At 32.3% G+C, this 27296-nt stretch overlaps 1 protein-coding gene across 10 annotated transcripts in view; it reads left to right on the forward strand.

The window, feature by feature from the left end:
- Window positions 1-10651: 10651 nt before the first annotated feature.
- The window catches only part of LOC139502837 (mitogen-activated protein kinase kinase kinase 2-like), a 51243-nt gene continuing 34598 nt past the window's right edge, over window positions 10652-27296 (forward strand). For 2 of the 10 annotated variants that reach the window (XM_071292456.1, XM_071292460.1), the window contains exons 1-2: window positions 10658-10777; window positions 23720-24022. In XM_071292456.1, coding sequence (XP_071148557.1) covers window positions 24019-24022 — 4 coding nt within the window. In that variant the 5' untranslated portion in view covers window positions 10658-10777; window positions 23720-24018. Of the gene's footprint in view, window positions 10778-21082; window positions 21362-23719; window positions 24023-27296 lie in introns of those variants that run through there. The other 8 variants (XM_071292463.1, XM_071292465.1, XM_071292458.1 and 5 more) reach the window with 6 other exon arrangements.

Below are 27296 nucleotides of genomic sequence, written 5' to 3' on the forward strand. Positions count from 1 at the left end.
ATTACACAAAAGTCTGAAAGCATTAACATACCACCACTCCAAAAAAAGGGCGCACTTACATCTGACTCAAAAGCAAAAGCTAACATTTTAAATGAACAGTTCAAAAAAGCATTCACACCTGTAACAGATGACCCAATACCAGATAAGGGCGTCAGTAAACATCAACAGATGTCTGATACTATAACACAACAACAGGGCATAGAAAAACTTCTAAATGATATCAATATCAACAAAGCAGCTGGACCTGATCTCATTCATGGAAAAGGAGTAGGTCCGGTAAGGACCGATTTTGGCCTCAAATTTCAGTTTCATCTGACGAAAGGTTTTGACCACTTTTTAAACACTTAAGTGTCTGTTTTATTTGAATTAATTAGTTTATGTGAAAGATTTTAACAGATTTAGTAATTAAAAACGATCCGATTCAAGCCCAAATATGAAAAATCTACCTAATATGCCGAAAAATGTCACTTTTCAGATGGTTTTTGGTAAAAATGAAAGTGGTCGCATCCGTGTTCATCCTCAACCTTTATATATGTTATGTATTATCGTAAAATACAACTTACATTTCAATATTAAGGATGAACACGAATGCGGCCACTTTCGTTTTACACGAAAACCGTCTAAAATTTAACTAAAATGCTAGAATTATGAGGATTTCAGTAATTTAGCATGACTTAATGGTGCTAGTACCGGATATATGTGCATTGTATTGTCAAAAACAGCCCATATTTATGTAGCAGAAGCATTCTACTGTCCAATAAATAACTAAAGATTTACATTTTAACAATTTTGTAAAACTGCTATATTTTGGGGCCAAAAAGGGGTCTTACTGAACCTACTCCTTTTTAAAAGAGTGTAAATCATTTATCACTCTCATCTTATCAATCATATTCCAAACATCACTGAACTCTGGAAAGATCCCAGACGACTGGCGTCACGCAAGTATATGTCCAGCATTCAAAAAAGGCGACAAACAGGATCCTATAAACTATCGCCCAATATCATTGACTTGCATCTGCTGCAAACTATTAGAACATGTTGTAGCTAGTAGTATAATAAAACATCTGGAAAAAATAAAATACTGTATGACTTACAACATGGTTTTCGATCCTCCCGCTCCTGTGAAACTCAGCTAATATCATTTATTCAAGATCTTGCAAATTCACATAATAAAAGCATTCAAATAGACATCATAATAATGGATTTTGCAAAAGCATTTGATAAAGTTTAACATCACCACCTCATGTATAAAATTGGTTTCTACGGTATAAATTGCAATGCATATCATTGGATTCAAGATTTCTTAACAAACAGAAACACAAACTGTAGTCCTTGAAGGTGAAACATCAAATAAAATTCCTGTAACATCTGGGGTACCCCAAGGCACAGTACTTGGTCCAATTTTATTTTTAATCTTTATCAACGATTTGGCAGAATATATTGAACATAGTACATTACGATTGTTTGCAGATGATAGTATGATTTATAGGGAAATCAAAAAACCAGATGATGCATATAAATTACAGTCTGACTTAGAAGCGGCCGGCAGGTGGCAGCAGAACTGTCTCATGCATTTTCACCCTGATAAGTGCAATATTCTCAGTGTAACTCAAAAACGCAAACCTTTAGACTTCACTCTCTAGAAAAAGTCGACTCTACAAAATATTTAGGCCTAACTCTTCAATCAAATTTAAAATGGGACAAACATATAGATAGCATGACATCAAAAGCAAATCAGTCCCTTGGGTTTATTCGTAGAAATCTAAAAAATGCCTTACTAAAAGTTAAAGCACATGCATATAAAGCTCTTGTCCGACCAAAATTAGAGTACTGCTCAACAATCTGGGATCCACATCAAAAACAGCAAATTTCACAAATCGAAAAAGTTCAGAGAAGAGCAGCACGCTTCTCATGCAACCGCTTCCATAACACCAGCTCAGTTACTGAAATGATGACAGACCTGAATTGTTACCCACTGGAAATTAGGCGTTTACGATACAGACTTGTTTTCTTTTACAAAATTATTTATGAAATTGTTGCAGTCCCTACACATAACCTTTTGATCCCACTAGACAATAGAACCAGACATAGCAATCCGCACTCATTTAGGCAAATACAAACATCTAAAGACAGTTATAAATATTCATTTTATCCACGAACAATTATAAATTGGAACTATCTGCCACAACAAATAGTATCATGCAGTATAGTAGAGGGATTTAAGAGTATGATCACAGAATCTGATCTCATCCCCATATTCTACCCCTAACTATTCTGTTATCAAATGTATATAGTTTTATCCAAAAAAAAATTCGAATGTATATACGTTTTTATTTTGTTTTTTTTTATTTTTGATTTTTAATTATTTCTTGCTACAGTGTAAATTGTAAATTTTATAGTCGACGCCAGCAAACAATCGTCAATAATTGAAGGATCGCTAGAAACTTAAAGAAGAAGAAGAAAAATGTTTTTATGCATAACGATACTTCCAAAGTTAAGTAATGGCGTAAGAAAAAGCTCTAGGGCCAATACGGCTTTTCCCCCGCTTTTTTTCTGTATTGGCTCTGGGTTTTTTTTCCGTATTGGCCCTGTTCAAAAAGCAATATTAAATCTTGATTTATATCGACAGTGGAACGTTTTCAGTATTGCACATGCTGATTTATCCGTATTAGGGCGTATTTGCTGGTATCATTTAATAAAGGAACGTAAAAACAATATCGTACACAAAATAAACGCAAATCGTCTATATGAGTGAACCAGTGATAAACAGGAGGCCGTTTGAACGGGGTCCTTTATGTTGTTTTTTTTTAATTTTTTTATCTATTGATGTAATTTTTTTCTGTATTCTTTATACCAAGGTTTGTAAAGTAATACATGTATAAATACAAATCAATTTATACTTTTTTCCCCAAATATATCTACTCCTTATATTCAACTAATTCGATTAGCCTAATCAGAGAGGGGACAATAGGGGGTCCGTTAACATGTTAACAACACCTCGAATGTAACAAAAACACAAAAAAGCTGATAAAAGTCAACAAACATGACAAAGAGGGTTGAAAACAGTTAACAGATTTTTAAGTTATCTCAGATAACAGTTAACAACACCTTGAAAGGGGCCGAAACCAATTTGCACCAAAATCTAGACAAGATAAAGAGAAAGAACAGTTCCTAATGCAATTCAGTAGTATTTTAAAGGGAGGTATATCCAGAGCCCATAACGTACGTTCTCTAGATTCCAGAGGGCCCTCATGGGGTTTTTGATTATGTGATTACTTGGCCGTTTTTTTAATGATTATTTGATTATTAAGCCAAATATTTCATGATTATTTGATTACTAAAGATAAGCAAATATTTAATGATTATGTGATTATATTGGCAAAAAAAATGGTGATTAAGTGATTACTAGGACCCCCCCCCCCCCCCCATGAGGGGCCTCATTCCAGAAGTTTTAACATGTGATTAAATCTTATAACATTTAGTGCTGTATTTTAATGGACATCGTATATTTTATATTGTGCACTTTTGAGTTTATTAAAGTTTTTATTTATTATATATTATAATGGGGGAAAATATTTCACTGAAATGGGCATTGACAATTTGAATTTTCGCTAAAATGGGTTTAAAATCAGGCGCTCAAATGGGTTCTACATTAGCGCTACATTAGAGGTGTTCGTCATCTCAGAATCATCTGTTTAGACTTTTGTATCAAAATTCAACTGTTTGTATGCAGATTAGATGAATATTGATCATTTATTGGAGAATTTATTGCTCTACACTATTTTCTTTCATGATGCGGCTTGGTTCAGTCTTCTTGACATTTTGTATTTTGAAGTATGCAAACTATATATGTGGGTCATTATAAAAAAACATGCAAATTTCGATGAGGGTATATTTGGGAAAATGATGTCATTGTTTAAAACATTTAAATGTGTCCCTCTATTAATTCTATAGTTTGGTAGCAACTATATTCAGAAATATGCAATGGGGAAAATGAAGAGTTCCTTCAATTTTAACAATTTTAGGTCATCCTTTGATAGAATCGTGTCAATGGTGTTACCAATTTTAAACATGCATTTAGGTACTAAATTTTATTGTTAAAGATCAAACTGTCCCAATTTGTTGTTAAGGGTAAAATTTACAACTTATTGACATCATTCATATAGCTATGAATTCTATTTAAACATAAATTTCAGAATAAATTGTTGTATAAAAGTTAGCTGTCCTAATTATTGCCGTTTTTTATTTAAAAAAACACCCTTAAACCGAATATATGTAAAATGTAGAAGACTGACTGATTAGAATAATGCCTATCCTCCGTATACGACCTGAAAACACTTTCATTTGTTAATAAAAAAATAAAAAAATATTGTATTTTTATACAGTAACACCCCGCTGACCCTTCCATAACTCCAATGACACAAAAGTATCACCATTGACAACAAATTTCAAATTTTGCTTTTATAATAAGTTCTGAACACAAAAGCAAGAACACCGAGCAAAAGAAAAAGAAGAAAAAATCATTCTTAGGCTAATAAATCTCAAATAATATAACATAACATCAATATAAACAAACAAGAATGTGTCCAAACTACACGGATGCATGCCCCACTCGCACTATCATTTTCCATGTTCAATGGACCGTGAAATTTGGTAAAAAATATTATTAAATGTGTACTAAGTTTCAAGTTGACTGGACTTCAAATTCATAAAAAAACTACCTTGACCAAAAACTTTAACCTGAAACTCCCACTTTCATTTTCTTTGTTCAGTGGACCGTGAAATTTGGGTCCAAATTCTAATTTGGCTGTAAAATTAGAAAGATCATATCATAAGCAACACGTGTACTAACTTTCAAGTTGATTGGACTTCAGCTTATCAAAAACTACCTTGACCAAAAACTTTAACCTGAAACTCCCACTTTCATTTTCTATGTTCAGTGGACCGTGAAATTTGGGTCCAAATTCTAATTTGGCTGTAAAATTAGGAAGATCATATCATAAGCAACAAGTGTACTAAGTTTCAAGTTGACTGGACTTCAGCTTATCAAAAACTACCTTGACCAAAACTTTAACCTGAAGCGAGAAAGACGGACGAAAGGACGGTACAACGGACGGACGGACGGACGATGGACGAACGGACGCCCAGACCAGAAAACATAATGCCCTCTACTATCGTAGGGGGGGGGGGGGGGGGGCATAAAAATGTCAATAGTGTTACTAAATAGTGTAATTGGTGTTACCAGCATACACCAGTTTATGAAAACCTTGTATATATGTAGTTACATGATATTGTTAACATTGTTTAATTTAATTCAGTGGTGTACTATAAGCTGGTTAAAGTGGTCTCACCATTGACAGTAACACCAATGATTTACAGGTATATTTAAAGATTTAGTTACAAAATAAGTGCTCCATTCCGCTATTTCATATGTTGTTCTTGGTGCATGTTTCTACAATCAATATATTTCATAATTCAAACTTCAGGAAAATTTAAAAAAAGAGTATTTTATTTTTAATTTTTGTTTCTTTTGCATAACATTCTTACAGCTAACATTGTTACTTTAAGGGAGAAACAATTGTAAATGCTGAAATCTTGAGAAAGATAACTCTTACCCTACCAGTTTGTCTTTTGGTTACACCGTTGACTAAAAAGATGAGACTTTTCTTTTGGTGAATATTTTTATTATTAAACCAACATACACCTCACAAATCATTAAAACATGTTTGTATGTATCAAAATGCAATAACAAGTGATAATTAAGCCCTAATAACAAAGGATATGAACCATAGTCCCTATTACAGGTCTGAAAGGATTTATATTAAAAAAATGTTAATTCTTGCTATATCGAGGCTTGTTTAGGGGGGTATCAATATCCCATATCCCATTAAGTTTTTATCCCAATCTCCCGTATCCCTATAATGTTTACCCCTAATATCCCAATAAATATTTATTACAAATATCCCATATCCCTAAAACTATTTTGAAATATCCCAAAAAATCATTATAAATTCATTCCCAAGTCCATTTTTTCCTCATCATCACAACTTCAACAATTTTGACTGATAAATGATCAAATTATATTATTTTTTTCAAAATACTAACATTTGATTAATTGTTGAACTAGAATATAAAGGGAAAACAAACTGTGGTAAAGGAAATTTACAGTGCATACTTCCAGTGTTAATTAAGAATATATGTGTCCAAAAGATGAAGTGTTCCATCTTAGAGAAATATCTTTTTATGTGATCTTAAACGATAAATTTAGTGTAAGGGGTCTAATTTCAGACATTTTTTTTAATTGTTCAAACCGTGATGCATATGACTGTAAAATTTCATTTTGATAGCATTCTTCTTTCATTGATAAGAAACTTCATCCTACACGTTAACCTATGTTGGAAAGAACACAAGGACTCAACCCTGTCTCTTGTCCGAGATTGCTCTGACACACTGGATATATTTAACACAAGAAAGCTTTCTGCTAATACACCTACATTAAACATAACTGTGGCAATATTTTTAAAGCAGGCAAAGACATAACCCAACATTTGATTCTGTGATCTTGAACTTTATGAATTTCATAGATCACAATATTTTTGTTACTTTTTTTTTAAATTTCCTTCCTCAAAACACCAGCAATAAAAGAAAAATATATCAATTTACATTGATTATTTAGTAATTATTCGTTATTAACATAGTTTAAGCTTTTAAAAAGCTATTTAAGAGATTATTTCAAATTCAAACAAGGCATCTATTTTACACGGCGAAATATCTACTTTTTGATATGGGACGTGCTCTGACGTCCTTCGGCCCCAGCTTGTCTGGCAAAACAGCAGTTGCACATCAGAGCAATCTGTAAAACGTGGAGACCTATGAAGATCCTCACCACGTAAACAATAAGAGGTAAAACACTAGAAAATATACTGTAATCATATAAAGCATCAAAACAAATAAAAATATTGACAACAATAAGGCTTAACTCATCAGATGGATACATCTAATAAAAATCTATGATTATTTCAAGAAAATCATCAATGCATATGAGCATAATTTTATAATATAAAAAAAGAAGATGTGGTATGATTGCCAATGAGACAACTCTTAACAAGAGACCAAGTGACACAGAAATTAACAAGTATAGGTCACCGTACGACCTTCAATAATGAGCATAGCTCATACCGCATAGTTAGAGCTCTATAAAAGGTCCTGAAATGACAAATGCAGAACAATTCAAACTAGAAAACTAACAACCTAATTTATGTATAACTAGAGGCTCTTAAGAGCCTGTGTCGCTCACCTTGGTCTATGTGCATATTAAACAAAGGACACAGATGGATTCATGACAAATTGTAATTTGGTGATGGTGATGTGTTTGTAGATCTTACTTTACTGAACATTCTTGCTTCTTACAATTATCTCATTATCTTAATTTATAATGAACTTGGCCAAACATAGGAAAATATTTTGTTAAAATTAACAAAAATTTACAAAATTTACAAAATTATTTAAAATTGACTATAAAGGGCAATAACTCCTTAAGGGATCAACTGACCTTTTTGGTCATGTTGGCTTAATTGTGGATCTTACTGTGGTATAATTTCCTTAAAATTGCCAATTCCGGGGCAGCAACCCAACAACCGGTTGTCCGATTCACCTGACAATTTCAGGGCAGATAGATCTTTACCTAATAAACAATTTTACCTCATGTCAGATTGCTCTAACTGCTTTGGTTTCAGAGTTATAAGGCAAAATCTGCATTTTACCCCTATGTTCTATTTTTAGCCATGGTGGCCATCTTCGTTGGTTGGCCGGGTCACGCCACACATTTTTTAAACTAGATACCCCAATGATGATTGTGGCCAAGTTTGGTTTAATTTGGCTCAGTAGTTGCAGAGGAGGAGATTTTTGTAAAAGCTAACGACGGACGACGACAACGGACGACGACGACGACGGACGCAAAGTCCTGAAAAAAAAACTCACTTGGCCCTTTGGGCCAGATGAGCTAAACTAGAGGCTCTCAAGAGCCTGTGTCGCTCACCTGTTACTGTATTTACTGATGTCGGCCATCTTGGTTGGTAGGCGGGGTCATTAGACACTTATTTTTAAATAGACACCCTAGTAATGATTGTGGCCAAGTTTGGTTAAATTTGGCCCATAGTTTTAGAAAAGAAGATTTTTGTACAAGTTACAAAAAATGACGAAAAGTTGTTAAAAATTGACTATAAAGGGCAACAACTCCTTAAGGGGTTAACTGACAATTTTGATCATGTTGACTTATTTGTAGGTCTTCCTTTGCTGGACATTAATGCTGTTTACAGTTTATCTCTATCTATAATAGTATTCAAGATAATAACCAAAAACTGCAAAATTTCCTTAAAATAACCAATTCAGGGACAGCAACCCAACAACAGGTTGTCCGATTCGTCTGAAAATTTCAGGTCAGATAGATCTTGACCTGATCAACAATTTTACCTCCTGTCAGATGTGCTCTAAATGCTTTTGTTTCAAAGATATAAGACAAAATATACATTTTACCCCTGTGTTCTATTTTTAGCCATGGCGGCCATCTTGGTTGGATGGCCAGGTCATCGGAAACAATTTTAAACTACATACCCCAAGGATGATTGTGGCTAAGTTTGGTTAAATATGGCCCAGTAGTTTCAGAGAAGATTTTTGTAAAAGTTTACAGACGACGGACGACGGACGCCAATTAAGTGATGAGAAAAGCTCACTTTACCTTTCAGGTCAGATGAGCTAAAAAATGAACAAAAAACAATATGTAACACAGCATCAAACGACAACCACTAAATTACAGGCTCCTGACTTTGGACAGGCACATACATACAGAATGTGGCGAGGTTAAACATGTTAGCGGGATCCCAACCCTGCCCTTTACCTGGGACAGTGGTGTAACAGTACAACATAAGAACGAACTATACAAATCAGTTGAAAAAGGCTTAACTCATCAGATGGATACACATAGAAATACATCTAACAAAAACACAGAATGGACGTGACCGAGTACTTGTACATCCCATCAACAAAAAGACACTAAGTACAGATCTGAGAGTACTCGCAGTTACTGACAGCTAGTTCAAAGCTAATAACAACTAATAAAAAAAGTGATGCATCTGAGACTAAATTATCAATCAATTCACATCCAACATCCAATGGCACTGTAAACAACATCTCCGTAAAAATGAGGATGTGCTATCCCGTTTGAAATAGGTTTTCTACAGGTAGAACCAAACTTCAAAACCAAATCTTTACATCTACGGAAGAATTTAGTAAATTTTAAGTGATTTGTGGTAACGAAATCCCTGACTTAATAATTTACCAGTAATACATAGATTATGTCCATTAAAATCCAAAACGTTACAACAGACACGGGCATAGCGGAGGAGTCGTGATACACAAACACCGTAAGATAGTGCCAAAGGAACATCACCTTCCAAAATAGGAAAATTAACAATAAGGAACGAAGTATGGAAAGCAAAACAAATACTTTTAAAATTATCACTAAATCTACATAATAAGCATATAAATATCGAAAATAGATAAATACTTTTTGCTTTGGTGGATTTGGATGACTTTTAAATAAAATGACCAAAAACTTAATGAAAATCAACAAAGCAGCTGACTAAAGTGACCTTTAATAGTAAACTTTTTTGGGCAATTTTATCAAGTGAGATGTAAATATTTCGGTACTTAACTTTTAAATTCCACTTATTTTTTTTTCATGTTAAAAATTCAATATTATCCTTATAAATGCATCAATATCCCATATCCCATTTACTTTTAGGACAAATATCCCATATCCCTAAAATTAAAATGGCAAATATCCTGTACGTATCCCACTATACCCTATACAAGCCTCTATAGAGGGGGGATAGGAGGGGTCATGATCCCGAAATCCCGGGCTTAAAAACACGAAATCCCGAGGTCCCGAATTTAAATAAATAAAAATCCCGGATCCCGAAATTCGAAATAAAGAATTCTCGGATCCCGAAGGGGTAAATCCCGAAATCCCGAGCTTAAAAACACCCGATCCCGGAGTCCCGATAAAGGTCCTATCCCCCCTCTCTATATCCATGCAAGGGTTTAAAAAAACATAAGGATGTTTTTATAACATTTCTAGTGTAAACTGTCATGACTGTATTATGTATCACAAAACATTCATATTTAACATAATTATGCAAGTGTTATATTTTGATATATTTTGTTATATTTTGATATATTTTGTTATATTTTGATATATTTTCATGATTTTGACCAAATAACATAGTTTTGCATAATCAATGTCTTTTTTGAATGACCCATATGTATACCAGTCATTTCCATGTGCAAAAAATATTGATCCCCCACTTTCAATTTATAAAAAAAAATTGAAACCCCCTTTTCCACACACAGAAAAAACTTGATCCCCCATCCCAGATCAAAAATGAATTGATAAGATCAAACAAGAATATTTTTATAATTCTTAAATTGTTCTTACATGTATAATCAATTTCGAAACACATTTACTTTTTAATGATAATTATAAACTAATAAAACTGACATAAACGATGAATGGTTTACGATTTTAAACAGAACATACATTCCCGCCAATTTACCTGTAAAAAAGATGTGTATTCGGTCGCGACACCTGTTGAAAAACATGTGTATTACTAGTAAAGTAGAGTGCAATGATTGATGACGTCACGAACATGGAGGCCATCAGTTAGAACTTTGACAAGTATGCTTTTTAAAACTTGAATTTGATTGAGTTAAGCAGATAGTAAGTAAAACGTTAAGTTTTGAATGAATACATAACTTGCAAATTATTCGTTGAGGGCACATGTCAGCCTATAAACCAAAACAATCACAACGTGGTTCTTGGTGGTGAAACCTTTCATATCGGTGAGATCTCTCGACCTATTTATCTCCCACACATTTTAAGGAAAATATACAGCGATCAAGAAATCAAAAGTTACTGAACGTGATCCACGATTAAGACGTGAGATCTCAGTAGCTTTCTAAACAAGTTATTGAAACGGTAATTTTTCACTTTGATATCATGCCAAGAATGAGACAGAAGTTCATAACTGTGCCGTGGCTCGAAAACATGTTTCTGACAATAATTTGAATCAACCATTTCCTCTGTACTGAAGCTATGCTTGTTTATGAGTTATTACATTGTTCTATGTGAAGTCAAAACAGTCTCATGACTGCAGAAGGCAATGTTATTTTAATTCTAAAAGTTTGGGGATGATCCTCAGTGACATAAATAGTAGTCCTTAAATCATAAATAAGGGTCGTAATAGGGGTACCTTCATGACGAATAACGTTAAAAAATTCTTGCCAAATGATGTTAAAACGTATTTCTTTGAGACGATAAAAATTAGACTGATTTTTATGAATCACGTTAATTTTTTCCCCAAAATAATGGTATTGATATTCATAACTATTTGAGACCTAGTGACATGTCTGACGAATCACAAAATTTTAGGATATTTTACAATTCACGGTTAAATTTTAATGGTAGCTTAAAATGACCGTTTGACACATTTATGAAAAGGAGACAGGGTTGTAATTATGACATAGGAACCTATTGGCTATCATCAGTTACGTCCCTAGTCCAAATAATTATGATGCCTTGAAAGGCAACATATTTTTTTTCTATGACGCCATACATCACCGCGACTCCAAGACGTGATAATTATTTGAACTACAGTTACCCCTTGTAGCATGTGTAATTTAAGTCCATATGGCCATGACAGCAAATATCGTTATATTTTGATCACTAATTTTTAATATATATACAAATTAAGGAAATTTTAAAAGAAATTCCTCTCTCAAGCTCTTTTGATCCTTGACTCGCTTGAGATATTTTTATTTAGTTTTTGCTAACCATATACAGATATATGGGGTTAGGTAAATCCCTGGCTTAAAAACACAAAATCTCAAAGTCCAGAATTTAAATAAATTTAAATCCTGACATCCCGAAATTCAAAATAAAAATTCCTGGATCCAGAAAAGGTATAAAACAACTGTCCACAAGATCCTGGAGTCCCGATAAAGGTCCTATCCCCCCTCATCATGCTCATATATCCAGTGTTATCAATGGTAAGAGATACAATACATGTAGGTTTAAACCCTCAAACAATATATAACCATACAAATGAAAATAAGAAGAAGTCGTATGCTTGCCAATGAGACAACTCTTAACCAGAGACCAAATGTCATAGAATTGAACAACTAAAGGTCACTGTCAGGCCTTCAACAATGAACATAACAGCTACACATAAAATATCCCCATGATTATGAGTGCAGTTACAGTTCTTAGTATCATTATAATTGGGGGGGGGGGGGGGCAGAACCTTTTTTCAGGACTTCGGGATGGGCTGTTTTTAAGCTCAGGATTTCGGGATTGATCCTTTTGGGATCTGGGAATTCTTTTTTCGAATTTCGAGATGTCGAGATTTAAATTTCTTTAAATTTGGGACCTCAGGATTTCATGTTTTTAAGCCTGAGATTTTGGGATCGAATCCCCCGTACCCCGCTCATTAATTGATGATGGTATTTTTTGTTGATATGACATACACAAACTGAAGTAATTAGAAGACCAATCACAGGCTTTTTGATGATGATTGACTCAAACTTTTGATCTTCATATATTTTCCAGGCTGCCCCTTTTTATAGTTTTTTCTCAAGAAAATAAGTAAAAAACGCATGAGGATTTTGTCTACAATTTGTCAACACAAAAAGTAAATAGATCTGTTTCATGCCTCCCTTCTTTCTCCTGACTCTAGAGTTTTCCAACCTTCTCTAACATATTTGGTTGACATTATTAATTACGGCCTTTTATGGTCAATATGTTTGATGTAAGGCATTTGTAAGACACTGTTATTTAAGCCAGAATATAACTCTTAATCATGTCCTAGTTTTCTGTATTTGGTTTGTCAGATTAATATTGCTTTCTTGTGTGAAGTCATTTGGCGATCATGACAGTCATGACGGTTCTGAACAAAACATGATACTTGAGTTTTTTTTTCTCATGAATCTGCCTACATTTTAAATGTCCATAAAAAAAAAGCGATTTTGAACATCTGTAAATAAAAACAATGCTGCTGTAATAAATTTTACAATTTATTACATAAATATTTCATTTAAGAAATTGAAATTTACCACTCTTGTAGCAACAGCTAATACATGATCATATAAACAATACCACAGCAATATGTATATTTGTTGTCATAGCAACAGTTACCTTGGTTACACAACAAACAATTTTGTTTTGTTTTGGATACTGTTCAGAAGATGTTTGATATAAAACTGATGCAACAAACTGATATATGTTGAATGTAGAGGGTATACATACATGACATATTATTGTACAATTGTATAAATTGATTGGCATGCTCTAAAATGTGGTGTGGTCTCGTTGAAATGGACTAAAAAGATGTAAACTCGCATTTTAAACTATCTTAAATGAATTAAACAGGATTTTTTTCAAAATCGTAAAAATTGCAATCACATTTAACGTCTTAATTGAGAAAATCGCAATAATAAATGCATGCAATAATTTCTGAATTTACCCGTTTACAGTATGTAACTGTTGGATACTATTTTTAAATTATTCTAATGTATAAAAATTTTATATGAGCTGGGTCATGCATTAATATCAATACACCTGATTAGTACCTATTTCTTGTTGAAAAAATCTCTACAGAAATCTACAACTGTTTGAAAATTGAGTTCTCATACTGTGTAAAGGTCATTATTTTGTATTTCAATATTCTAAAATTAATCATTTGAAGTCTTGCATAAAGGTTGATTTACATCGGTCGCAATTCGTACTAATTTTTTTTCTCTGCCACAACATGTACAAGAATAAAATTGAGAATGGAAAAGGGGAATGTGTCAAAGAGATAACAACCTGAACAGTACATGTATATTTCTCAAGTTCTAACAATACAGATTTAGCACTATTCCACTTACTTGACAATGAAGTAATTAAGAGCACCCATTGACACTGTTCAGATACTTGTCTACAAATCTAGCTCAGTGTCATCTTTTATAAGCTGCAAGTGTATTAATATCTCCATCTTACTTCCAAAAGATTAAGATTAGGGGCATGTTTTCTTTGAAGGAAAAAACAAGAAGTGATAGGCTATTCTTTGATCTTGTTAATGTTTTGGCAGACATTCTTTGGTCATTGCGACTACGCTGCAACAATGCGTGTGATATTGTGTAATGTGCACTTCACAGATAAGATATAACATAGGGTTTCTTAAGTACAATACAGATTTTTTAACGTGAGCTTATACATGGTACATTTATATACTAGTACTTTTTTGATGTGTCTCTTTTGATGTTTTTAATGTTTTTTTGTGACCGCTCTGGCTTTTTTCTAGGCTAATACATTGTATTAAATACATGTATGTATGTTGCAGACTGTATTAAGATTTCTGTAGTACTCATGTAGTCTCCTCTAAAATTGGTCAGATCCTGTTGGTACTGAACATAAAAAATCAGATACATTCATACCTGTCAACCTCTGAAAATGAAAAGTCAGGTCATGACCTGCATTGAGAAAAAAAATCTCAGGTCATAACGCGTACGACATTTTGCGGGCTCAATTGAAGAACAAAAATATGTTTACATATAATTTATATAGTCAATATGTATATAAAACAGTTAGAACATGTATACAAGTTCATTTCAGACTATTGTTATATTCCATAGTAGCAGACTTGGCATTCTTTAAAAGAACTGCACTTGGTTTCAGTTCATAGCAATGCAAATGTGTATTCATTTTACAAGAAAGAAGAGCACACAGTGTATCCTTATTAAGATCAGCCCTAAACTCTGTAGCTATTTTCTTTACTAAAGAAAATGCCCTCTCACTGTCTGCATTGCTGTTTGGCAAAACCAGTAATGTTTTAGCAAGTTTTGACAAAACAAAAAATCTTGGCTTGTTAAGAAAAATGTCATGCAACTTGGACATTTCTCCCCAAAATGTACCAATGTCAGTTTCAGGGGAAGTGCAAAGTGGAAGTTCATCTAAAGGGGTCAACTGATAGTCACTGAACTCATCTTGTAGCTTGTTGAAAATATCGTTACGTAGCTCAGGTAAACAAGTCCTACATTTTGACTTTTGGTTACATTGAAAAAGACCGATAAAACCGAAGGTAGTATTACTTCTAAATACCGGAAACAATTCCGGTCAGAAATCCGGGTGAAACGGGTAATGTTAGAAATTCCCGGGACCCGCCGGGTAAAGAAAAACTCCCGGGTGAGAGGTGAAAATAACGGGTGTCACCCGCAAAAAACGGGTGAGTTGACAGGTATGTACATTGTCATTGTGGTTGTACATTCTCCAATTTACAACCAATTTTCCATAATTCAAAATTATTCCAAATTCAAAGAATTCCTTGTTATGACTTATAAGGTGTTGGTGATTTTATACTTGTTAATGCTTTCCGGTATCTGCTATACATGCTATAGCTCCTTATATAAAGCAATTCAATAGTTGATATGGAACCAAAAAAATATTGTCGTTACCGGTACAACCTATATACATGATATAGCTATATATATAATAGCTATTGGAAATGATGTGTACCAAAATTTTTACTTTAAAAACAGGACCACCAAATGTTTACTTGGACCACCAGATTTAAAGTCGGGGTGGTCCTAAATTATGACCACGATTTCAGAACTCTAGTTTTTTGGGGAGTAACAACACCTGGTTTAATATTTTGAATAGTTTTCCTCTTATTTTAATGATCCTCAAAAAAAAAAATCTAGTGAATGTTGCATTTCTGTTTTAAAGAGGACTTCAACTTCAATGTTTTGGCTCAAAGCTGTCAGCCATATAACATTATAAAGTTCATAATAATATACTATACATATATATATATATACTTAAACTTGATGAATGCAATGAGCCAAGGCATAATAAATTAAATATAAAACCCCTTGCAGCTTGAAAAGAAATGTATTTAAATACTTTTATAATATTTTTTTAATCCATCATACATTTTATTGAATTACTTTTAAAATGTAAGATTTTGAATTCAGTGAAGGGTAACACTCTACACCTGAAGTCTCTGTATATCATGTATATCATGTATATATATATACATTGATCACTACCAAGATTCATGCATCTGGAATGATCAGCCAGGATGTTTTGAATTTTGTATACTTTTTAGAGCATGGTCATTCTAAATCATTTTTGGAATATTAAAATTAATAATAAATAAATAACCATTTTAATGTAAAAAAAAAAATTATGAGGCCAGTTATAATTTCAGTGATTATTGGAGTGCTAAAAATACAAATGAGGTATTCAAATCTGGTGGTAAAGGGTTATTTTCGTGCAACGTGATCGCCGTTTTTTATTTCACGTTCAACGTGTTTTAACTTTTTTATTTGACGTTCAGTCGTGCAAGACGGGTGCCTCGTTCAACGTGTTCTGCTTATTTAATTTTACGTGCATCATGATTTTCAGTCTTATTTTGTGTGCTCAGTATTTTTCAAATAAAATTCAAACACTTGGCAGGGATCGTCAAGAAATACTTTTGTAAAAGCTGTAAACCAATTATATCATAAATGTGTATACTGAATCGGGGAATATCAAGTAAAACAAAGAGTTAATATATACAAGAAGACAGTGACTCAGTCAAAAAAGGTTCAAATAAAAGTATTTATTTTTCGTGCAACGTTCATTACAGAAATTATTTCACGTTTAACGTGAAATTATGTCTTATTTCACGTTTTTTTCATGCAAGCACCCCCCCCCCTTTACCACCCTCTTCAAATCTGGTACCTTATTTCAAGTATCATGAGTATGGTCAGCCTTAGAACATGGATTATGGAACTGCATAATAGCCCTGCATTTGTATTTTGGCTAACAAAATTAAAAGCCTAAATCATAGGAAAGAAATAATACATGTACATGACTTTATGTCTTTTCTACTTTCTAATTTTGGTCTTCAGATTTAGAAGTTGGAGAACATTTTTGTGAAGACTGAAATTTATCACAGAAATCGTTTTTTTTTGTTTCCCCGAGAGTAGGCTGCAGAAATCCTATTTCCCCTGACTTAATAACTTAGACAAGTTAGTAATCAAATTGTCCAAAATCTAGTCATGCAGCTAGTCGTAATAATGCTTATGGGCTTTGCTCATTGTTTTAGGCCTTACATTAACCTATAGTTGTTAATTTCTGTTTAATTTGGTCTCTATTGAAAAGTTGTCTCAATATGATGTAGATAACATTAGTTTCTATTCTGTAAGGGTGGCTGAGTGGTCTAAGTAGTTACCACTGTAATCACTGGCCAGTCAACACTAAGGTTGTGAGTTCGAACCTCGCTTGTGCGGGTGCACTGGACTTCAATTTTAATTGTCAGTTTTCATGGTTTTCCTATCGAAGGTCTTTGAGTGAGTGGCTTTCTCTAAAAAAAAAAAATGGGCGCCATGAAATAGCCTAAATGCGGTGCTTCAAAGTGGCGTTAAAACACCAAAAATCAAAATAGAAATCTATTCTGTAAACCCCATCCAGATCCTTATACTAGAAAGTACAAACAATAAACAAAGTGTAATTGTTGTTTTTTCTTCAACTATTACATCACAGCAATTAAATCCTTCCCACTCATGTACATGTACTTTTTGTAGGTCATTGTAAACTAAGTACAGGTTTGTCATATTTCATTTCATTGACAATAAACATTAAGTTTTATTGAAATCAATGTAATCGACCATAATATATGAAGGCAAATAACTTAAAGTCTTAACTAAACTTAATAATTTTGGATAACGAAATTACTGTTAATAGAAATATTCTTTTTGAAGACTCATAATCACTAAATATAGCATCTATTAGTACACTATAACCAATTAACAGCATAGTAGTTTATCTGACCACTTCTAACACATATACAGGAAAATTATATACCCCACAAAACAGCACAATAGTGTTCATATAGTGTTCAAAATGGCTTTAGACACCAATCAATTATTTATGTAGTTCATTTATCCATCACTTAAGGTCATGAATAGAATGACTGCATATCTATCAGCAACAGTGGTGGATCTAGAAATTTTCATAAGTTGGGACCCGCTGGCTGCCTAAGATGGGGCCCGCTCCCGTCACGCTTCAGTGATTCACTATATAATCAACCATTTTTTTTCTCAAAAGGGGGGCTTAAATTTAAAAAAAATAAATATATGACAGCAACTTCAATCATTCATTCTTTGAAGAGAGATTTAACTCTTGCATTATAATGCTTCCCTTGAATTATCTTTTTTTGTTAATTTGGTGAAACCTTACAGTATGTCCTAGATATTTTTTGTTATTTGATGTTCATACAATGTAGTTGCTGTCTCTTTGAAATTCCCCCACAACTCCTCTATTTCATTAACCACTGCACTTTATCATGTTTATTGAAAATTCATATATATATATACATGATATATTTGGTTTTAAATAGCATTAAGGTCATGGTTCACTGGTGATTAAAATCCTAGATCTAATCATCTATACATGTTTGAAAAATTTTATGTAATAATTCACAGGCAAGAAAAAAATAAAACTTTAAATGATCAGGAGAGAGAAATAAAATCTCATAAAAATGATAAAAGGAAGATTTAATTTGAAAGGTATATCTTTATATTGATAACTTATTCAGGATATGATTGCAAAGGAAGATTTTAAATTGAAGATGATGTTTGCATATGTATTCGAAATGTTTATGTTTTGAAAATTTATTTTCAACATGTGCTAGTGAAATGTCACTTTTTCAAGAATTTAAAGGAGTTATGTAAAATACAACGAAGATTTAGTGATGTAAAAATTTAGATTTGATAAACTTGAAAAGTTTAAATAGAGACGAATTTGCTTTGCACAGGCATATGACAGGTGAGTTTAATGTTTTCTTTATTTTTTGCTTTTGTACGTCATGTACATGTAATTGTACAGTAGTTTTTGCGTCAATGAGCATGCATGCACCTAACTAAATACATTTTGTGGTTTTAATAAGGAAAGGCTTTAACTTTAAATAAATTAGGAAACAATTTACATCTTGACAAAGTGCAGTACTTTTAATTTGTGAGATTAGTAATTGCATTTGTCAAGGCTGCATAGAAAGTCGTGGAAGCAAGACATTATGGTGATCTTACATTCTGTAGAAGTTGGCATTGTCAACATTTAGGTTCAATTTTTGGTTACAGTTTTTAGGAGAATGCAATTTTGTCAAACTTCCACGTAATTTTAAGAAACATAGACAGACACTTCTTTATAATCAAAAGACAGTATGGGTTAGCAAAACATAAAATATTTTTAGTATCCATATGTCCATTTATGCTCTTTTTTCTATGAAATTCAAAACAACATGTTCGTGATATATTTATCTTACAAGTTTAAAAAATATATTGAGAATGATAGGGGTATATATACACACATGTTTGGGGTGTGCTTCACTAACTTAAGTTTATTTTATAGTATCACCTTAAAGCATTCAAATAAAATTCTTGTAGTTGAAGTACAAAATAGTAAGTCTGACTATTAAAAAAGTGAAAGCCCTTATAGCAAAAACATGAAAAATTAGACTTATTTAGCCTTTGTGAGTCTTAGTCTGAAGTTTGTCTTCTGATGTCAACTTAGAAGGTATTTTCTTCCCTTGATCAAAAATTTGATCAGAATTAAAATGACATCTGATATGTTTTAAAGCGTAATGATAAATTGCTTGCCAAAAAGTGTGGGAGTTAATGAAGGTGTTATGTTAAAATGTGGGTTAATTTTTACTGTAGCTTGATATGTTTTTTTGTAAAAAAAAATAAGGAAAACATGTAGAAAATTAAGTTTAATAGGCTTTTAAATTGTTTTCATTGTATTTTAATGTCAAGAAGTATGATTTTTGTTATAATTGTTGAACCATATTTACTTGACATGCGATATGTGTAATGGAATTGATCATTCTAAACATGTGCTAAATATGGGGTTATTTGTGGTCAGGTGGTGGGAGGTAGGAGGAGAAAACAACAGCACTTTTTGTTATGGCGCCATAATAGACTTAACTCCATATTGATTTAGGAATTTGCAGATTTTCTGTTAAAATTATGGCAGGTATTGTAGGTATTGGTACTTTATTTATAATATGTCAAGTTTTCACAAGAATTTTAATTCAAGAGTTCTGAAATAGCGACCATTTCTCACAATTCTGTTAGGATGTTGAAGATATAGCATTTTATTTTTTTGCAAATTTTGAACCTTGTCTCAGGTACAAAAAATGCAAAATGTTAAGTTTTTTCATGAATTTTAATTCAGGAGTTCTGAAATTTTATCCCCTACTGAAATCCTAGGGTCAGATGACATTACCCACAAACCCACTGCAGATAACCTATGGTCGGGTGACACTATATAGCTGTTGGCATGATCATGGCATGCAAGCATTTTTGCAAGTTTTGAACCTAGTCCCAGTTTTTTTCAAAGTACTGGTTTGGACTATGTCCCAATTTATATTAAGACACTTTAAAAATGATGCGATTGCTTGTGAAACAGGACTTTGGTCCATACTGATTAACATTGGCTGAGTCTCTGACTTGCATATTTTATTTAATACAATTGTTCATTGAAATGTAGAAGAGGGTTTGTATTGATAATATTGATATTGTTTTGATTAGAATTTAGCTAAGTGTCAAAGAGGCGCACTAATATAATCCCAAATCTAAAAGATAAGTAATATATATATTCAACACCTGTAGATTATGGAGGATAAATTTTTTATTACAAAATTCAAATTTATTCAGAAAGTAATGAAAAAGTTTGTGAACTTTCACAACTTATATGAATGAAATGGTGTCTCAAGGCTAGATTGATATAAAGATGATGTAAATCGTCAAAACTGTTTTCCCGAGGCTTGGAAATATCGTGGAAAATTGATTTGGCAAAGGCCTAATATAGCTGACTTAGGATTAATCATTCAGTAAAGTTCAAGCATCTTGAACACCTTGATGACCTCTTGCAGACGACAAGTTGTAATCTCTGTCACTTCAACTCTTTTTGATGTATACATGTAAATATATATGTAAACAATTCGTTTAAGATTTGCCGACAGTTGGAGTTGTAAATAAATGTGCATTTTCTTAAATGTTGAAAACCGCAGGATATTTAACTGTTTCTGATAACTGTGTTCTTTTACAGGGAAAAGATTTTCATACTAGTCTACATGTAAATGCAAGTTATTGCACTTAATTTGTGAAGAAAATAGTTCATTATATGGAGATAGCACATGCAGGAGTTTAATTTTTTTTTAAATTTTAATTTTAACTGAATTGTGTCAATGTCAACATGACCTAATTAGGAGCTTAGCCAAATGTAAGTTTTTGGTTTTATTGTATAGTTTCAAAAAAGTTCTGAATTTCGTAGTTCTTGTTAAAAAAATACTTAAAAAAATCTAAGAGTAGTTAGCTGTCAAAGCACTCACATATTTGCATGATGCCATCATAAAGTATAAAAACCAAATTTCTAGAGAAGTGTTTAAATGTATAATAAATTTGATATTTGGTCTAAACTCAATAATTAAGACAATTTTAAAATATAAGGACATACTCTTAGAGTGCGTCTTAATATTTATATGTAGTATTTATTTGAAAAAATCTTTATTATAGATGTTGGAATTTTTTATAGAGGCCATTGCATAGTATATGTATGCAAATTTTAAGAAAAATTCAATGGTGAAAAAAAAGCTTTATCTGTAGGGATCCACTTAAGAAATTTCTTTTGCTTGTGATTGTTTTCAGAAATATTTACATGAAAAAAAAAAGTTTAAGAGATATTGAAAATCGGTATTTGTTTTAAATGATACAGAAAGTGGACTTAATCAAAAGAAAACTATAGTACATTTAAATATGGATATCGGTAGCTATGATTCAGATCAAGATACTTAAGTGATACCTGAGAACAACTATTATATATTATCTCTTTTCGTACCTCACGATGATATTAAAAATATCTCGGTAGTGATAATCGGACCTCAGGCACAGCATTTAAACGCAGTCACCTTGACGTCACAGGTAGCCTAAAATGATAGAACAGTTTGATAGTTTAAACATGGGAAAAAAAATTGTTAGGACAACATTTTCTGATCGCCAGGATCATCTTGATCATGTTGTGAATTTTATTCATGATACAGCATCTTAAGAATGGCATATTAGAAAATGTGGATGTTTTTTTTGGACCGGAATATAATTTGATGATCAATTGCAATATGTAAATATATGGCTATTCATAATAATGTGATGTTGTCATGATTTGAAATTGTTGATTTAGTTGTTAAAACTACAACAAATTTCAGATTTGGGATATTGAAACAAGTCAAATGCTAAATATATTTTTCTCTATTTATGGTGACTTTTAATGGGTTCTCAATGGTTCTGTATCTTTTGCCGGTTCATACTTTAGAATAGACCCTCTTCAAACTGATAAGTTTGTTAACTGACACGGCTGCTTTTTCATGAACTGACATGTTGCATATATGCATGCTTACATGTATATATAAGGTTTGGATCTTACTAAGATTAAATTCTTATAAAGACTAAATTGTTTGAGAAAATCCAAGTTTTTTATATCGTTTTATTAACCTATGTGTCTACTGTCATAAATGAAGTTTCTTTGAGGACATAAACCTGTTGCAAGTTCTTTTAATAGAAAATGAAAAATGAAAAGAATGATGGTTTAGATGTAATGTTGACAGTCAGGACATTATAACATATTTGTAGTTCCTGGATGTAATAAAACTTAAAAAAGTAGTAAATGATAATCTCTTCCTTTACCAAAATGTTTCCTTATTTATATCAGAACCAGATATGCAGTACTTAGAAATGCCATGTTTTATATTAAGTCGCCACACAAAATAAAAGGAATTTTAGTCACTTTAATGTCTGTCAAAACTTTGATATAAACAATTCAGAATTTTGTGTGTCGTGTTTGATCATCTTCATATCTTTGTTTTCCTAAAACTGACTTCTATAAGTTAAAGTTAGATGAGACACATCATTGTACATGTAATACACATTATTTCCCAGATTTCTTGTAAATATTTTAATTGTTTGTCTTCCACAAGTAAAAAATAAGCAAAGTGCTTGTCATTTGGGGTCATGTATTATATTGCCAAGTCGGACATCTACACTATTTATTGTGTCATTCTTTCACCTAAGCATTTGTATTCCAACACCTGATGTTTTCCTTAACTCTTTTTATGAAGAAAGGAAATGGGAACAAAATGCCAAATGTATATATATGCACATAATAATCTAATTTAATAAGTAAAGCACTTTCAATCATTCTCAATGGTATTTATAAACTCTTTGTATTCCAACACCTGAAGTTTTCCTTTAAATAACTCTAATAAAGAAAAAGGGAAATTGGAACAAGACCTCAAAAGTCATTATCATGGTACAAAATTAATTGATTTTACTAGTAAATCATTTTCAATGATATTTAGAAACTCCTTGTATATAATGATTTGTATGTAAAAAGTTAAACACTTTCAATGGGATTTATAAACTCTGTGTATATTATCATTTGATTGTAATAGAATATGATTTGTTTTTAAAATGTGATGCACTTTCAATGGTATTTATAAACTCTTTGTATATTGTATGTTATTATTATTTGTAGTAAAATACTTGTATTGAATTCTAATCTTAAGTGTGAAATCTTGTCTACTTTCAGATAAATTAAAGAAGCCATGTTGATTGAAGCAGAGATGATGTGAAAAGTGAATGAAAAAAAGTTTTAGTGCATCGATGGGGTGAATTGTGGGATAAATTATGTTGTCTTACACGTTGTGTTGTTGTGTGGATTATAGTTACTATGATTTGTGTATTCCTTAAAAATTGGATTAAATATAATTATGAATAATGTTAATTGGATTAACTAATTATGGATGTTATTGATTGGATTAATTAATTAATTATGGATTATTTAATTGCAATAGAGTAGTGAAAACTTGAATCTAATCACCTTTAACTATGGGTAAGTTTTGAGCAATTAAGATTTGTAAATTTGTTACCATCAGTCATTGATTTGATGGTGGCAAACTGAGTTTACTGGAGATACATGACGGTCTCATCGCAAGCCCAGTAATCAGCACTTCTGTTTTGACAAGAATTATCATTGATATGGTCATAATTATAAATTAGCTGTTTACAAAACTTAGATTTTTTAAAATACTCAAAGGCTTTTCCACCTCAGGAATAGATTACTGTAGCTGTATTTGGCAAAGCTTATAATTTTTTTTATGCCCCACCTACGATAGTGTGTCCGTTCGTCCAGTGTTCGTTCATCCTTGCATTCGTTCGTCTGTCCTGCTTCAGGTTAAAGTTTTTGGTCAAGGTAGTTTTTGATGAAGCTGCTGTCCAATCAACTTGAAACTTAGTACACATGTTCCTTATGGTATGATCTTTCTAATTTCAATGCCAAATTAGACTTTTTACCCTATTTCACGGTCCATTGCACATGGAAAATGATAGTGCAAGTGGGGCATCCGTGTACTTTGGACATTGTTGTTTATCCTAAGTGCTCTTCAACTTTGTACTTTTAATTTGGCCTTTTTAATATTTTCTTAATTGAGGGTCACTGATGCGTCTTTTGTAGAAGAAACACGCATCTGACACAAAGGTAAAATTTCGTTCCTGGTATCTATGATGAGTTTACTTACATATGCAGTTGAGCCAGTTGATAATTGTTTTCATCAGTTAAATTATAGACTGACGTATGCAAATTTTGAAGTCAGAATCCAGTGTTATCTCAATTCTAATGCAACTTATCTTTATTCTAATGCAACTTTTAAAAAAAATCAACACATGCACATGTTGGAGTTGAGAAAGACCACTTATTTATAAATTTCTGCTGAAATTAGACAATTTGTTAAGTTATAACAGTACATGTACATGTATCTAGCATGCATGCATGGTAAAAATTATATTCAGTTCTTTATAGTCTAAAGGCCAATGGACCAATGTAGTTAAAGAGCAGGAATTCTAGTTTTCTTTAAAATACTTTGTCTACTAAAACTGCCCCTTGTCTTTTTTTTTTTTTGCAACAATTTCATGAATGCTAACTCTCGAGTATTTCTTCTTGTGAGTTAAAATCCCCCCCTTTTTTCTCTCAAAATCACTGTTAAAACAAGATGCAGTTTGTTACTTAAAAAATATATAACCCAAACAGACAGGGCCATTTTTTCCCTGCCATTAGCTGTCACAGTAACTGTCTCTTAAATCAGCATAAATAGCCTTATGTAGATTTATGTAATAAAGATGATATAACCACCCCCCCTCCCCCCTTTTCCCTGAAATCACACTTAAAAGAAGATGCAGTGTGGTTCCTAAAAAACTGCATAAACCAAAGAGACAAGCCATTTTTTTCCTGCCATTAAATAGTCACTGTCTCTTAAATCAGCATAAATAGCCTTAACTATGGTAGATAGAGATTTATGTAATAAAGATGATATATAGATGTTATAATTTCATTACTTTGCCTCAAGTAGTTATGTATTATCTCTGGTTCATGGCCTTTTCTTTTATTTACCTGCCTTTGATGAAATTATAGAGCACCTGTGTGTGAGAAAAAAACCCACAACAAAGAGTTGTTTTCGTATTGTTTTTTCCCCTGTGAAAAGAACATTTTTGTAAGATATAGATTGGTTTACATGTATCTGTATAAATATGAGTAAAAGTTGAAAAAGGTGATATGGGATAAATCTCAAAGGGACCACCACCCAGCTAAGGTTTTCTGCACTGTCATTATCATTATACTGATGTGTATCCTATAGCTAGTTCAAAACTAAGGGGCGAAGTGTCCCCACCTTTTTCCTGTGGTCCTCTCTGATCTTTTGTGTCCCCTCTCTGGCCTTTCTATGTCCCCTCTTTCATGCCTTGTCTGCGGTGCCCTATGCCTTTCTATGGTTCTCTCTGCCTTTTCTGTTGTGGCAGTCACTTCAGTCCTTTAAATCCTGCCCTATGTTTCTGTAATTTTCTAATGGAAAATACATTATTAAAAATGATCAATTTGTTACTTCTTAGACATGAAACCAGGGTAAAGTGTCCATCTTAAAACTGTTCCCCCTTCCCTTTAATCTGAATTAGACACTAATCTACTGTACAAATGTATACACCAGGCTCTCAATTTTGAAAGAGTAAATGCCAATGTAACAAATATACAACAAAAGGCATCTGCAGATAGATATCAACAAAAAATTATCTTGTTTATAGTCTTCAACAAAAGTTTAAATTGTTGCTCATGTATATGTCGTGTACAAGTTGCGATTTTGTACAGGTTATAACATGTACAAAAGTATTGTACATGTTATAACTTGTATAATGCAAAAATACAAGTTATAACATGTACAAAAGTACCTCATACATGTTATAACCTGTACAAAATATTGCTTAAAAATGGTTTTAACTAGTACAAAATTTAAAATAAATCTTAATGAAGTAAAATATACATTTAAATTCACCAATGCATCAAGAACAACAATAAATAGGCCAGAACGTGTCTTTTTCTGTAGAGGACAATGATCACAAAGTTTCAGAAATATATGTTTCATGACTTATGTTGGCAAAATGTGTTTTCATGTAATTGTATGTTTTATGCAGTCCATCATGGCTTAACTAAGTGTGAAACTATTTACTAAAAGCTTGCATTCCTCAATGACAATTACATTAGATACTAGTAGCTAAATTCTTCCAAAACATTTAAGAACGATTCCTAATAATTTTGGGTAATACTCCTCCCTCTCGTTTTTATAGCATGCAAAGACTAAAACAATATCTTATATGCTTACTCTGTAAAAGCAAGAGAGAGCTGAAACAGTTTTCATTGGACCACGCTTCATTATCAATATCTTTGGATCTACTCTTCAACATTTTTGGCCTTCAACACGACTTATGTAAATTTATAACTCAATTTTTGTTTATAAACTATTAAGATCAATGCATGAGGCGAATGTCATTTTGATGTTTTAAATATATATCCTCTACTTTGAAAGCATGTATTTGTGGCCTTTGGATGTTGTCTGCTCCATGGGCTGGTTGTTGTCTTTTAGACACACACCCCATTTCTATTCCCAATTTTATTTGTAGACACATCTATCCTGGCTATCCTCTTATGTCTTTTAGTGTCAACTAGAAAGAAAGTATTTTACTATTGCCTTCAAAGTGGACACTCACAATTATAATTCATCAAATAAAGATATGTCCATAGATAGTCATAAGAGTATCATACGACATGTCCTAAGATATATCTT

This window comes from Mytilus edulis, chromosome 14 (assembly GCF_963676685.1).
Source record: "Mytilus edulis chromosome 14, xbMytEdul2.2, whole genome shotgun sequence".
Taxonomy (NCBI): Eukaryota; Metazoa; Mollusca; class Bivalvia; order Mytilida; family Mytilidae; genus Mytilus; species Mytilus edulis.